At 52.9% G+C, this 13,259-nt stretch overlaps 6 protein-coding genes across 6 annotated transcripts; 5 read left to right on the top strand and 1 right to left on the bottom strand.

Moving 5' to 3' along the window:
* Window positions 1-869: 869 nt before the first annotated feature.
* Window positions 870-3,318, top strand: PV09_03225 (uncharacterized protein). Its single transcript, XM_016356395.1, has 2 exons — window positions 870-1,482; window positions 1,540-3,318. Exons 1-2 carry the CDS (start codon window positions 1,399-1,401, stop codon window positions 2,818-2,820), a joined length of 1,365 nt encoding a protein of 454 aa, XP_016215918.1. The 5' UTR covers window positions 870-1,398; the 3' UTR covers window positions 2,821-3,318.
* A 53-nt stretch (window positions 3,319-3,371) lies between these two features.
* Window positions 3,372-4,478, top strand: PV09_03224 (uncharacterized protein; the record flags this gene model as incomplete). Its single annotated transcript, XM_016356394.1, has 2 exons — window positions 3,372-3,973; window positions 4,186-4,478. The coding sequence occupies exons 1-2, from the start codon at window positions 3,469-3,471 to the stop codon at window positions 4,476-4,478; spliced, it is 798 nt and encodes a 265-aa protein (XP_016215917.1). The 5' UTR covers window positions 3,372-3,468.
* Window positions 4,479-4,562: 84 nt separating this feature from the next.
* Window positions 4,563-4,979, top strand: PV09_03223 (uncharacterized protein; the record flags this gene model as incomplete). The annotated part of the gene is made up of 1 exon (XM_016356393.1): window positions 4,563-4,979. The coding sequence occupies one exon, from the start codon at window positions 4,563-4,565 to the stop codon at window positions 4,977-4,979; it is 417 nt and encodes a 138-aa protein (XP_016215916.1).
* Window positions 4,980-5,542: 563 nt separating this feature from the next.
* On the bottom strand, window positions 5,543-8,220 carry PV09_03222 (uncharacterized protein; the record flags this gene model as incomplete). The annotated part of the gene is made up of 2 exons (XM_016356392.1): window positions 7,581-8,220; window positions 5,543-7,381 (listed from the first exon to the last, which is right to left on the bottom strand). The coding sequence occupies exons 1-2, from the start codon at window positions 8,145-8,147 to the stop codon at window positions 5,543-5,545; spliced, it is 2,406 nt and encodes an 801-aa protein (XP_016215915.1). The 5' UTR covers window positions 8,148-8,220.
* A 621-nt stretch (window positions 8,221-8,841) lies between these two features.
* On the top strand, window positions 8,842-10,264 carry PV09_03221 (uncharacterized protein). Its single transcript, XM_016356391.1, has 2 exons — window positions 8,842-9,238; window positions 9,294-10,264. Exons 1-2 carry the CDS (start codon window positions 9,201-9,203, stop codon window positions 10,090-10,092), a joined length of 837 nt encoding a protein of 278 aa, XP_016215914.1. The 5' UTR covers window positions 8,842-9,200; the 3' UTR covers window positions 10,093-10,264.
* Window positions 10,265-10,456: 192 nt separating this feature from the next.
* On the top strand, window positions 10,457-12,244 carry PV09_03220 (uncharacterized protein). The gene is made up of 2 exons (XM_016356390.1): window positions 10,457-11,635; window positions 11,692-12,244. Exons 1-2 carry the CDS (start codon window positions 10,738-10,740, stop codon window positions 11,841-11,843), a joined length of 1,050 nt encoding a protein of 349 aa, XP_016215913.1. The 5' UTR covers window positions 10,457-10,737; the 3' UTR covers window positions 11,844-12,244.
* The last annotated feature ends 1,015 nt before the right edge of the window (window positions 12,245-13,259 follow it).

Genomic DNA, 13,259 nt, shown 5'->3' with positions numbered 1-13,259 from the left:
AGCATGGCGTGAGCAGCGAGAGGGGAGGACAAGTGCTGCTGATTATTCCAAAGGCAATGCTGAGCCTTTTTTTTTTTTCTTTTTTTTCCTTTTTTTCCCTTTTTTTTGTCACTGATCCAACGTCGGGCTGGCCTGGCGGAACGAAGACTGCGGGTTTGTTGCACACGCACAACTACGCGCAACCACTGTGCAGCCGGGACACGGCGCAGGACTGCCGGCGGGGGGAACCCGCCCATTGCCCGCGAGGGGAACCCGCCCCATTGCCGGCGATGCGTGCTCACAGAAGCGAAGAGCGCCCAGCAGCCGCCAATGGGGGCCAGGCTGGCCTCTGAGCTGCGTCTCCCCGCGGGTGCACAACGCAGGGCAACGCAGGCAAGACATGCGGGCCCAAAGAAAGTCCCGACGCTGGCCAGCAGAAGCGCCGCCTCGCGACCGCAAACGAGGACGCTGTCAAGTGACGCGCAGGACGCCTGCGCCCAGCTTCAGCGCATCCGGCTGCCTCATGCGTGCTCTTGGAATCGCCGGAGCGGAGCAGCACCACGCTGCTCAGCGCCCGTCCTTTGACCCAGCAGGGCCCAAGGCGCAGGAGCCAGACACCAATTGATCCGCCTGAAGAGCGGTGCGCCTCGAACGAGCTCTTCTCCTTGCTTCGATGATCGGTGCGAGCAGCCGTATCGGAGCATGAGCAATGACGTTGGCCTGCAGTAGCCCACAGCTCTGGCCCAGCCTGTTCTGACCCGTCCTCGAACCTCCCCAGCTCGCCCGTATCCCACACTCCTCTCCCCTGTGCATTCCGAGATCTCGATACAGCCAAGGCCTGTCCGGGACGACGGACATCCAGCTTGTTTTCTTCAAGCTTCCTGTCTAGCAAAAAAAAAAAAAAAAAAAAACTTCCGTAAAGCCCCCCGCTTTGCTTCGCGATTTGGCCTTGCATGCTTGCGAGGATCCACCTTGCTGTGTGAAGGCCTGTGAGTCCCAGCTGGCACACCCTTCAAGTGCTCTCGCCAACAAGCCTCTTGCTCATACTTTGACATTTCGTACTCGGACTGCCGGAGCCAAGCCCCGTGGTAGTTCTGCATCTGGCCAGGCATCTTCGGCAGGTAAAGAAGACGGCTCAGCTACCATTCTACGACGACGGCAACCTGCAGTTGAAAGAAAGAAAAAAGTCCAATGCCAAAGAAGAAAAACCCTCCGTGCTCGCCGCGTGCGAATTAGTGTCTGATCGACGATCAACTCTTAGCCTGCATTATCAGACCCTCTCACTTGGCCGTTCTTCTTACAGCATCGTGCATGAAAAGCGTGCATGTGCCTGGGAACCGATACCCACACGTCGTCCCTCCGCCGTGAATTTGACCTATCACGGAACAACCAAGGCCAAGCAGTTAGGTGGCCACAGTCATGCCACGGCCGAAGCAGAGGCCGGAAGCTCAGCCAGGTAGGCGAGTCATCTCGCCCTCGGCGTGCATGCAGATCACATTGCAAGTATGCTTCCTGTTGTGCTTAGTCACGGTAACCAGGCGCTAACGAATATCGGTTCAGAAGCATCAGTCGCAGAAAGACAGGTGGAAGCCGAGGGTGGAGCAGGTGAAGCGAAATCTCAGAAAGGCGGGCAAGCATGCGGACGCGAACGGGGTCGGCGTGCCCGGCGAAGACTGCGTCTACGATGTCAAGTTCTGCCCCTTCCTGCCACCGGATGCGCCGCCCATATTCGCATTCACGTCCGGTCAGAACGTCTTCGTCGCTCGCATCAACGGCGACGCGAAGCAGCCGTTCGAGGTGTTGGACGCCATCGAGGACGTCGACGAAGACCGCAACACCAAGACCTTGGGCACGGACAGCTATCAGTCTCACAACAGCCTGGCCTGGATGAGAGATCCCCAGTCGGATGATCCGCTCCTCCTCTTCTCTGGAACGGTCCCTAAGATTCACGTCTACAACGTGGCCAGGAAGGAACGCTTCAAGACCTTGACCGGCCATGGCAGCGGCATTCAGGACATCGTTCCACATCCGACCATCCCGTCCATTTTCGCAACCTGCTCGGACGACAACGAGGTGAGGCTGTGGAACTTGAGCTCCAAGTTCGAGGACTCGTGGTGTGCCGTCATCTGCCACGGTGAATTTGGCCACACCAGCACCGTGTACAGCATCTCATTCACCAAGAACGGTCGCTACCTGCTTTCGGGAGGCCGCGACACGTGGGTGCACTTGTGGGCTCTCCCAGACCGGAACGAACTCGTCCTCCTTCCCAAGGAGAAGGTCAAGAGTAAGCGTATCTACTATCCCCACTTTTCATCGGCGGATGTTCACGCAGACATTGTGGACTGCGTCCGCTTCTATGGCGACCTGATCTTCTCGCGCTCCGTCGGCTACAAGATTACGTGCTGGCGCATCGACGGCTTCTCTTCAGAAGACCCCATCCCCGACCCACCCACCAAACAAGTTCCCGGCAGGCGCACGCGCTCAGCTTTCGGCGCAGGCTTCACGGTCTTGTTCACCTTCAACCACATGGACGGTGACGCGATTCCTAACTACTGGCACCGGTTCAACATCTTCCCGGGCGTTGATGGCAAGCCGGTATTGGCGATGGGCGATCTGAGCGCGGCGAAGATCCATTTCTGGGACTTGGAAAAGCTCGAGCTAGACAGGGAAGCATCGGAGTTCACGGGCGACCCGCTGGAGGCGCTAGAGGCGGACGAGAAGCTGGTCCCCTTCCTTGACAAGAAGAACATCGGGCTGTACAGGTCGCTAGATTGGAGCCCAGATGGGAAATGGCTTGTTGCTGGCTACGATGGTGCGACCTTATTGATATGCTGGAAGTGAACTTTCTTGTTTACCAAAGAAAAAGGGTGCGAGAACGCCAAAATGGGGTGACGGGGTTTTGGAATGCCTTACTCCGTACTTCTCTCTGTATGGAGCAATTTTCCCGCACTGCGCAGCACGAAGGAGTAGGCGAGATTTCATGCATGTGACTGTCCCATTCATGCACTTGGGAGAACGAAGCAATGTTTTTGACTGCCCTCAGTAAATGGGAACAGAATAGGTATCCAAAATCGGGTTGACAAGTATTTCCTGTCTATTGCCTAAGCACAGACAATGTAGACAACATAGTGAATAAGTTGAGATCTGCAAAAGACGAGCAACATCATAGGTTTTGAGCGACTATTTCGTCATGCGCTTTCTTCCAAACATTCAAAATTCACAGAGATAACGGTATCCCTTGAGAGCGAATGCCATGGCGCCAAAACGCGAGAGAACGACCAATGACGCCAGCGTCACACAAAGGCAAAAGAAGAAAGTGAAAAGTGCTACCCCGCCGACCCGTCGTAGTCGCCGTCAGGCTGGCGAGGCGGTCGAGGCTGTTCCTTCAGGAGATATCGACGCTCTGTTGCGAATGAGCACAAAGACTCAACGTTCGATCACAAAGTCGGCTCCAAAGCGGAAGATGAGGGATATGTGTAAAGGAAAAAGATGGCTGATGCTGCCATGTTGAAACGAGAGAATGCTTGCAGGCCATCCACACCGCCGACGCAACCACCATCTCTCTCAGCTCCGGATGTGGGTGGACAGTCACTCCTTGCAGCCCGAGAAGGGAGCCAAATTGTCAACAACACAACCGTTGATCGGTCCACGTTTTGCAAAATCATGGAGACTCACAAGAAGCGGAACGTTAAAGTGACGCCGGAGACGAAGCTGAAGAAAGAACCGCGATCAGAAGGTCCGTCGGATCACAAACTTGCACAGAGCGTCGAACCCGATGCAGGCTGTCCACTTCGAAACAGCGGATGGTCTGACAGGCTCTCTCCGATGCTCAACGTCGAAAGTGCAGACGTCAATGCGGATGACCATCCACACACCGAAAGAACACAGTGGTTCAGAAATGTCCTGCAGTCTATCTCGAATTCAGACCAAAGCGTCCGCGCAGAATTGCTTCTTCTATGCCTCGGCCGCCGAAATCTTACGGTCCTGGCGCTGGGTACAAATGAGTAAGTAGTAGATTTCGTCTTGCCGATCTCGAATCTGGAAACAAGGAAGCTCCCCAAAACCCGAAGACCAATTTTTGAAGCCGTCGAGGATGTCCGACGCGACGAAGGCGGTTTGAACAGCCATCAAAATCTGGGACTTTCTCGGCTCCCCGAACCACGTCATGCGCTCGAGTCTTCGAGTTCTCTCACGCTGATGCGACAGAGAAGAAGAAGAAGAAGAAGAAGAAGAAGAAGAAGAAGAAGAAGAAGAAGAAGAAGAAGAAAGCATACAATCATTCGACGGGGACGGTGATACAAACCCCAGCAGATGCTTCTTCCGGATCGTCTGAGCCAAAGGAACGTGCTGAAAGTCAAGCAGGCGAAGAAACCTCCTCAGCATCTCCCGTGCAACCGATCGACAATAGGCTTAGCGGAGAACCATCAAAATCGAATCTTCTTATTGAGGGAGAACTTTTTGGAGATGGCGACGACTCACCTTCGGCCTTGGTCGAGTAGCAGCCTACTGTTTCCTTGTCGTCCCCTTATCCTGAAATTTCATCATCAGCACCAGTGAAGCAGGAGGAGCAACCGCTTGATCTCATGTCTCTCAGACCTGGAGATCGTCTTGAGGCTGCGAAGAAGGAGGTGGTCCGTCTATCCGGGCTAACTACGAAAGAGTACAAGTCTTCTCGGCATGGACCAAACAGGCTCAGAAGCAAGGCTCGCGAGATGATTGAGGCCGCTCAAGCGGAGGAGGAGAAAGAAGCAGACGAGTTCCTACAGGAGATGGGGTCCAGATCTCACGAGGTTCCTATTCAGAAGGAGGCTGTAAGCGTTGAGAAAGAGAAGGGAGTTGAAAGAAGAGCGATGTTGGACGAGAAGGAGTTGCAGAGTGAAGAGCATTCGGAGAGGACCGCGCGCAAAAAAAAGATACCGATCTCCATCCGAAGACAAACTGTTCAATCGATGGGGCTGTCTTCAGGAGGTCAGGCACGAAGGCGTACAGAAACTCGATAAAGAAGGCGGACCAGACTGTGAGGTCGCTCGTGGGCAAAACAGCGGGACTGGTCGAGCGTCTCTTCGGAGAGGCGCATCAAGAGGCCCAGACGAATCACGCAGCGCAAGACAAGTAAATGCAAAGCACCGACTCTCAGGAGACGTGTGGAAATACGCGGCAGCAAGCTCGACGTGTCCATCCGATCTACTCATGGCACGACTACAAGTGGCTTGTGGCGGAGACGAATGGTTGGTGAGTGGTCAGCATAGGGCATGCCGATGAGGAAAAAGGCAAGCATATGGGTGTCGTGTCTGTCAGGCCTAGAGTGGCGTGAGAAGCGCAATAGAAAAAAAAACACAGAGATAAGAACCATGACGATGGACTAGGCTGGCCGTCAAACGCCCGAGGTCATCGACGCTTATGGGATATGAGGAGGCCATATGGAACTGGTTCATGGCAATTCGATCTTTGTATGTTTGATCGTAAGAGGTCGTCATGCAGATAAGCTATGTAAAAAGTAGACGGAGAATAGTGGCTGAAAGAAACAGCAAACGTTGATGCTATCGTCATGAAGGTTTAAGGTTCAAAGAGCATGTGGCTCCTGCTCGTCGATCGCCGTGTGCGTCTCCTGATGATTCGCCAGCGGAGAGCTTTGGAATCCGCGTTGCGGGCTGACATGATGCGAATGAAGAGGCCCGCCGGTTGCGCCAGGCGTAGGCGTATAATGCCGCGGGACCGCCGACGGCTCCGGCGTCCGGGAGCAGCTCTCACGCGCGAGCGAAGGCGCACTCTCCAGCGTGTCCGTCCTCCGCAGCGAGACCGGTTCCGAGCCTCGAAAGGACAGCTCTGTGCAGCATGAGGTCCTCGCGGGGGTGAGGCGATACGCGACCGTGGATGGGTCGGCGGCGTCCGGGACGAACGCTCCACGCACGTCGGGGCCTTTGCTCGATGCGTCGTCGCTGCGCGGCGTCACTTCTTCCCGCACGTGGCTGACGCTGGAGGCGGCGATCACCGTGCTGCGAGGGGGGCGCTTCGGCACGCGGGGAAGCGTGACGCTGTAAACAATGTGCTCGTCGTCGCTCCACGCCTGGCTTTGGTATCTCTCCCAGGACCTGAGGGTGCGATCGTCGGCCTCGACCTGGAACTCGACAGGGAAGCTCCTCCACGCATCGCCCTTGATCCACGGGCCCTTGTAGTGATCCTTGGTGTTCCTCTCCTCGTCCGGCGGGTAAGGCAAGCTTCCTGTAAAGATATATTTGACGGTAGGATGGTCTCTCGTGACCGCCCGCGATTCGTCCAGTACGAGGAAGAACGGCTGGGCGATGAAGTCCCTCAGATTGTGAAACTCGAGCTGGATCCGCGACCGCATCCGCCACACCTTTCGTCGGAGCCGACACGCGAAATTGCCTCCCGGACGCTTCGCCTTCGTGGCGGGTTTCAAACGTCCTTCCTTGCGTCCGAAAGAAAGGTGCGAAAGTTGCAACTTGGCCACGGCAGCCGCTCCGAACACGAGCACAACGCCGGCCCACGGCAGCCACTGGCTTACGTCGTTGTATGTGGCCGCGTCGGGGATTAAGCGAAGCAGCCTCTCCTGCCATATGATGCTGAAGACAAAGGAGGGGAGGCACGCGAGGTAGACGAAGGCCGCGAAAAAGTAAAACGCAAGACCGACAGCTTGCGCGGCCCAGACGCGAAAGTCGTTGGGCTTCCACCGTCTCTTTTCGGGAGTCATTGCCCGAAAGTCTCCCAGCATTGTCCTGCTCACGAAAAATTTGAATATGGCATCCCTAATCTCTCCGGGCGACTGGCGGCCAAAGCAGATCACGAAGAAGAGCTCGAATGCCGCGACCGGTAACACGCCGTAGTAACCGACGTTGTTCAGTGTGAACTTCTGCCTCGTCCATCCTACGTGCTCGACGAAGCAAGTGTCCGAAATGGATCTGGGGCACTGCGTGAAACATGAAAAGTGGGTTCCCCCAAGGTCCGTCCACGTGAACTGATCGCAGCTCACTCTGGCGATGGCCAAGCCCGCATCTCTCAAGGGATTCTGCTGCTTCGGGTTGTAGCAGGGGGTGTCACAGTTATATCGCGTAATGAAGTGCTGGTCGATAAAGCCCAGGTTAGCAAACGCGGGGATTTGCTCCCTCGTGTTGCACGTCATGATGCTGCCATACGTGCGGGTCCACCCGTCGGAATATTGCGTCTCCTTGTCGCCGACGATGACCAGGACGTAACCGACTAAGATGATAAGAGCCCAGTATATAAGGATGGGGCGGCCATGGACGCGCGACAATGTGCGAGACCAATTGAGGAGAGGCAACGTCATCAGCAGGCCGGCTGCTAAAATGCTCATTATGGCTTCGTTGTCGTTGTCTCCTGCATTACTGTGAGGGCTCTGGATGTTGACGACAATGAACTGTGCCTATTCTCGTTAGTTGCGGTCTCACCAGTCACCTCATATGTGAGGAAAGATATTGCATATTCGATTCTAAACTGTCTAGTCACACTTTCCAGCCAAAAACCTTAACCCTGACTTTATGCTGTTCGCAAAAAGTCTATTGTCTACATGCAATATTTGTCCTCTTCCAGAGAGACGGGTTAGGGTTAGGGTTGATACATACTATGGCCTGGACAGCAGCACATCCTGAATAAATCGTTGCACTAGCCAGCGCTCCAAACACAAGCCATTTATGACGGGGAGCTATCAACGCGAACACAAGCAGGGCATAGTACAGCACCCGGTTCAGAAATGAATAGTTCCGACTGATAGGCAACTCACATGTTACAGGAATTGTCCAGTCCTCGTCCGAGTACGGCGCTACGGACGTGTTCAGATCGCGTTGGAGTCCGTAGTTGACCGCATTGGTGGCATACGTACTGAACGTTCCGTTCACATAGATGAGCGGAGCATAGCGGCTGCTTGAGCCGTTCAAGACAGTCGACTCGGTATTCACAAAGCCTGGGTAGGGCAAGCTGTAAGTTTCAAGAAAATCTCCTGGTTTGTCGATGATGGTGCCATTTCCAGTGGCTTCGAGAATGGTTGTATAGTCCCACTGCGCTGGCACAGTGACGGACCAAGTCTTGTTGTCGTTGTTGTACGTGGCCCGGGTCAAATTGAGGGCGAAGACATTTCGGAAGAGGTGTTGCAAAGAGAACAGAAGCACACAGGGCAAAGAATGGGTCTTCATTGTCTTCGATGCCTCAGCTAGTCAAAGCTGGGCCCGCCGCCAGCGTCGACAAGAAGCACACAGGAACAAAAGGAGAAGGAGGGAAGCGAGCGAGAGATGCGAGGAGCAGAAGATCAAAGGAATAAGAGTAAAGAAAACAGAAGATAACATTACGGTCACGAGCGCAAGACGAGCGAGTTGGTAATACTTGGACGGACCGGGGGCCAATTTGCTTGCTGGTCAACTGCAACATGATCCAAATTGACTTGTGCGTTCCGCTAGGACGGGGCCTGTAGACTATCGGTGTGTATTGCATTCATTGAAGTCGTCAGACAAGGGTGGGGAGATGAGAAGGATGATGAGGTACAAGCCATTCGCACACCTCATTTTCAAAGGGCATGCTACACAGGCAATGAGGCGAGAACTCAAGCATCGTCAGTCTCTGCGACGCGTCGTCCATGTTTCTGCTGCTGGCAAGGATCGAGCGAACAGACTGTGTCTGGCGAACAGGTGGCTTGGGATGCTCAGCGTCGAATGGCTTCGAGGAGAGTCTGAAGAAGAGAGAGAAAGCATGTGGAGAAAGTGCTGAAGTTGAAACTCGCTATGCGTGCACTAAGCTGCAAGAAAATAAGCTCCCGCTCGGGATCGGAAACGCCTTGGTGGTTGGCTGCCCAATGCTCAAGAAGACTCTTGTTTGCTGATCCGAATGTCCGCCTCCTTGTGTCAGCGTGCTTTTCTTAAGCAGGCTGCCGTCGTCCAAGGGGACTTGCTTCTGTTGTGACTTGCGCGCTGTTGCACGCCTCCTCAGACGCTTCCGTCGACGCCGTTCGATGCTGCAAAGATGGCGTTCGTGCCCACGGAACCGAAGTTGCCACTCAAGTTGCAACGTCATTGATGACTGTCATATGCAGGAACTGCCTTTGCAGCGGGGAAAGTCTTCGTAAGCTTTACGAGAGCTCATGCGTGAAATGTTGAACTTCCTATCGTCTGCCGGTTACTGATCATCACTCTTCTCCGTGATTGTTTCGTTGACGCTTTCTTCTGTAGTTGACGACCTGCGCTGTCTACACCGCCATGTCCGGCTTTTCGACGTCATACTTCTCAACCACCGAGTAGAGCCAGCCATACACTGCACAACGAGTCCACGAACTGACATTGCTTCTATAGTCTCCCAACGTTGGCCAGGCATCTTCTGACCCACGGGCCCCGCAAAGTCCTACCTACCCCACGTCGCGTCCGCGTCCTCTTCAACCGCGCATACATTGTAGACACCACCTCTGCGCTGCTCGTATGGGAACACGATGCGTTCCCTCAGTACTACATACCCAAGTCTGCACTGCGCAATTGTATCGTTGGGACAGAAGCGATTGTCAAATTGAGCGACGGGACCGCTGGAGGAGCGATCCTCAGTCTACGTGTGCCGGACGGAAAGGCCGCACCTGAACCGGCGCGCGCCACGGACAGAGTCATTTGCTTTTACGAAGATGAGAAAATAGCCGGCCGTCTCGCCGGACTCGTCCGACTAGAGTTTGGAAGTATGGATCAATGGTTCGAGGAGGACGCCCCCATCTATGTGCACCCCAAAGATCCCTTCAAAAGGATCGACATATTGCCCTCGTCCCGGCAAATTGTGGTCAAGCTTCTTGGGCACACGTTGGCGACAGCAAATCATGCACTTCACTTGTACGAAACCAGCCTGCCCGTGCGCTACTATCTACCCTTTGGCTCCATCGACACAAGCGTACTGAGGAAGAGCAATCTAGTGACGAAGTGTCCGTACAAGGGCGAGGCAGAGCATTTTCATGTGGTGCTTGATGGCGTGGAGCACAAGAATCTCGTGTGGTTGTATCGCATTCCAACCGCGGAGAGCGCGGCCATCGCCGGATCCCCGTGCTTCTACAACGAGAAGGTTGACATATACATTGACGGGGTCCTGCAAGAGAGGCCAAAGACACATTTTGCTTGAGTCTCTTCCTGGGCGTGAGTCTGACTCTCTAGAAGGGTTAGTGATGAACGTAGGGTTACTGGGTTGTTCACCGTGTGCATTCTCGATCAACTACAGAGTAGTATAAGCTTAGGCGACAGCGCACTTCCAGTGTTTACTTGCGTAATTCAGTCACCACTTAATTGTTTTACAAGTCCTGTGACAACGAAGTATCGCGTTGTTCCTGTCCTAACTACTTTTTCGCGTGTATCCGGTCCAGAACCGAGTGGGGCAGCATGACTCGATAGCGGGGTATGCCCCATCGTTATGCGCGTCTTATGTAGTGCTTTGTGGTTAAAGGTTTTGAACAGTCTCTGCGCGCCATGTAACTGGCAACCCCACATGATGAATGGTTGTAGCAAACAGATCTCGGATGTGGATTTCCGGTACGGGGAACCATGTTCGCCCAAGGGCAGGACGGGAATGCTCAACCGTCCAGAAAGGGAGCACCAGCTTCTTTTTAAAGTCCCAAGTATCTGGACGTTGTGACTTTAGCCATCACGGTACAATTTGACGCGCTTGGAAACACCGAAGATCTAGCACAGTCTATACTTTACTCTAGCTAGACTACTGACAAAGGAGTCGAGAATATCAGCACGTGACTGACTAATAAAGAACCACGTCAACATGGCACCCACTGGAACCATGAAGGCGGCTCAGTACGATGCCCGAGACAACAAGGTTCACATCAATGAGGTTCCCATACCAACACCAGGTCCAGGCAAGCTACTTGTTCAGATCAAGTCCGCCTCATTATGTCACTCCGACGTTATGATGTTCGAGCCCAACGACCAAGGTCTTATTCTGGGCAAGAATCCAGTGACTATGGGTCATGAAGCCGCTGGCATCGTCGTGGGACTGGGCGAGGGCGTCACAGACTTCAAAGAGGGCGACAAGGTTGGATTTCTGCCTGCGATAGACTGCTGCTTTGAATGCGAGCCATGTCGGAAAACGCACAACGCGTGGTGCAGGAAAGGGTGCATGATGCAAGGTTTTGGCGAGGACGGCTACTTCGCTGAGTACGCTGTTGTTGAGGCTAGGGGTTCGATGATTCTTCCAGACTCTATTGATATCAGCACAGCCGGTCCGCTTTTCTGCGCCGGTGTGACTGCGTTTCACGGCGTCGAGGACTGCGGCTTGAAGCCTGGTCAGTGGATGGCAATCATTGGCACAGGCGGTCTTGGACATTTGGGTATTCAGTACGCCAAAGCAATGGGCTACAAGGTCATTGGTATCGATCTATCAGACGATCAGCTGGAGGCCGCTAAGGCATGTGGTGCCGATCACATATTTAATCCCGTCAGCGACAAAGACTACGTGAAGAAGATCCTGGAGCTTACAGACGGAGGCGTAGACGCCGCAGTCAACTTCACGGCCAGCAAGAAGGCCTATGATGATATGCCACAGCTTATCAAGCCTGGCACTGGTATCTACATGGTTGTTGGTATTCCGCAACAGCCACTCACTATCAACGCCCTAGACATTGCGCTTGGCCGATTCAAGGTATACGGCTCGAACAACGGCAGTAAGTTCAACTTTGCCTGTCATTTCACTCTTAAACATTTTAACAAGGTTCGTTAGTGTCCTACAATATGCGGCCTGCCATCGAGTTCTCCGCAAAGCACAACATTAAACCACACGTGACATTCTTCAAGCTGGAGCAACTGCCAGAAATGATCGAGATCATGCATGCCGGCAAGACCAAGGGACGACTCGCTGTTAAATTTGACTAAGAAATTCCAATGAACAGAAACATAAAAAGAACTGAATGAATTCATCAGTTCTTTTTTGCTTTGGATACGCACCACCCGGCGTGTGTATGGATATCTATAAGTAGCCTAGGAATATACCTCAAGCGCAATCAATCAAACAAATGAGCCTTTCTCGAGTTCTATATGCTTATATACGCTCCACGAATCTTGCGATAAACAAGTCACACTTGGGTTTGGACCTTCGTTTGTCAGTTGAGCTCCATGCTAACCAGAAATTTGATCAATGCAAGTTCTATAAGACTACCCGGAGGACTAGGGACACGATTAAAAATCCCTCATGAGCTGGCGGCAGCTGATCTTGTCACACGTAAGTGCGGGTTCTACATATAGTTGCGAAGGTGGTCGTTTGGTCGAGACGAGAGGATTGGGCTTTGTAGTCGACCGTGTTCGATACGCGTCGAATAGTTTCGAAGCTGCTCTTCTGGCGTGATTCAGGCCCAAGAAAAATGATTGCTTTTCATCCTGAAGTAGCTGCTTGATGGTGAACAGAGCTAGCCCGACAATGGTCGGTCTAAAACGACAGCCTCTGTTTGTAGATAGCGCTGTTGGTTGTTCCAAATGAGTCCGTTCAATTTTTAGACCTTTTGCAGATCTCCACATTGATTTTGAAGTGTACGTCATGTTTCGATACTCCATTCTCTTATCCGCGACGTAATAAGGCACAAAAGCCTGTTAGTGGAGTCCTTGGCTGCTCACTTCTCGGACGATTTTTATTGTTTGGGGGATTGGACAGAGCCTCTGAAGAGCTCAATACGGGTCCATTAGTTGGTCAGGTTGTGCCTTAGTGCAAGACAAGACGTCAAGAAATTTCTCTCCAGCTCTTTGCGAAGCCTTGTCCTTTCGTCGTGTCCAGAGAATTGGCGAATGGGCCTCAGGTGAAAACCCCGATATATCGACTTTGAACAATTAGGTCGACAGATTTCGCCTTTTCTACTATCGTCATCCCCTCTTTGTGTTTGAATTCCGTTCATTTATTGCTTGAGTTACCTAAGGGGAGACGAAGTGTGGACCTCCAACTCTTTGACTCCCTCAACTCGGAGGGCTTTGCATGATAATGCACGCGAAAGTTATATATATGCCTCATTTTGCTCTTATCTTGCAATTTTAAGTCATTTCGTGCTCTTTTCTTGTACTCTTGCCCCATGTCCTGTATTGAGAACGGCTGTAGCCAAAAAGGCAAGAAATGATGGCGTCCAGCGCCGATTCACCTGCTACCAAGATCATTTGTCTTCAAGACAAAAAGTTCAATCAGTATATCATCCTGTGTACCATTAAACACGCAAATACCTTGGTACAGATTAGCAGGCACAATGGCGAGGAGAAGATTCTACGGTAAATCTTACGCGACCAAATCTTGTATTCATTGCCACTCACCTT

This window comes from Verruconis gallopava (genome assembly GCF_000836295.1).
Source record: "Verruconis gallopava strain CBS 43764 unplaced genomic scaffold supercont1.8, whole genome shotgun sequence".
Classification (NCBI taxonomy): Eukaryota; Fungi; Ascomycota; class Dothideomycetes; order Venturiales; family Sympoventuriaceae; genus Verruconis; species Verruconis gallopava.
This window is presented reverse-complemented; position numbering and strand designations above follow the sequence as displayed.

Bases quoted from the DNA above. Each gene is read 5' to 3' on its own strand.
- PV09_03225 (XM_016356395.1), top strand. From the start codon at position 1,399: ATGCCACGGCCGAAGCAGAGGCCGGAAGCTCAGCCAGGTAGGCGAGTC. The intron at 1,483-1,539 runs GTATGCTTCCTG...ATATCGGTTCAG, and splicing joins GCATGCAGATCACATTGCAA to AAGCATCAGTCGCAGAAAGA.
- PV09_03221 (XM_016356391.1), top strand. From the start codon at position 9,201: ATGTCCGGCTTTTCGACGTCATACTTCTCAACCACCGA. The intron at 9,239-9,293 runs GTAGAGCCAGCC...TTGCTTCTATAG, and splicing joins TCATACTTCTCAACCACCGA to TCTCCCAACGTTGGCCAGGC.
- PV09_03220 (XM_016356390.1), top strand. From the start codon at position 10,738: ATGGCACCCACTGGAACCATGAAGGCGGCTCAGTACGATGCCCGAGAC. The intron at 11,636-11,691 runs GTAAGTTCAACT...AAGGTTCGTTAG, and splicing joins ATACGGCTCGAACAACGGCA to TGTCCTACAATATGCGGCCT.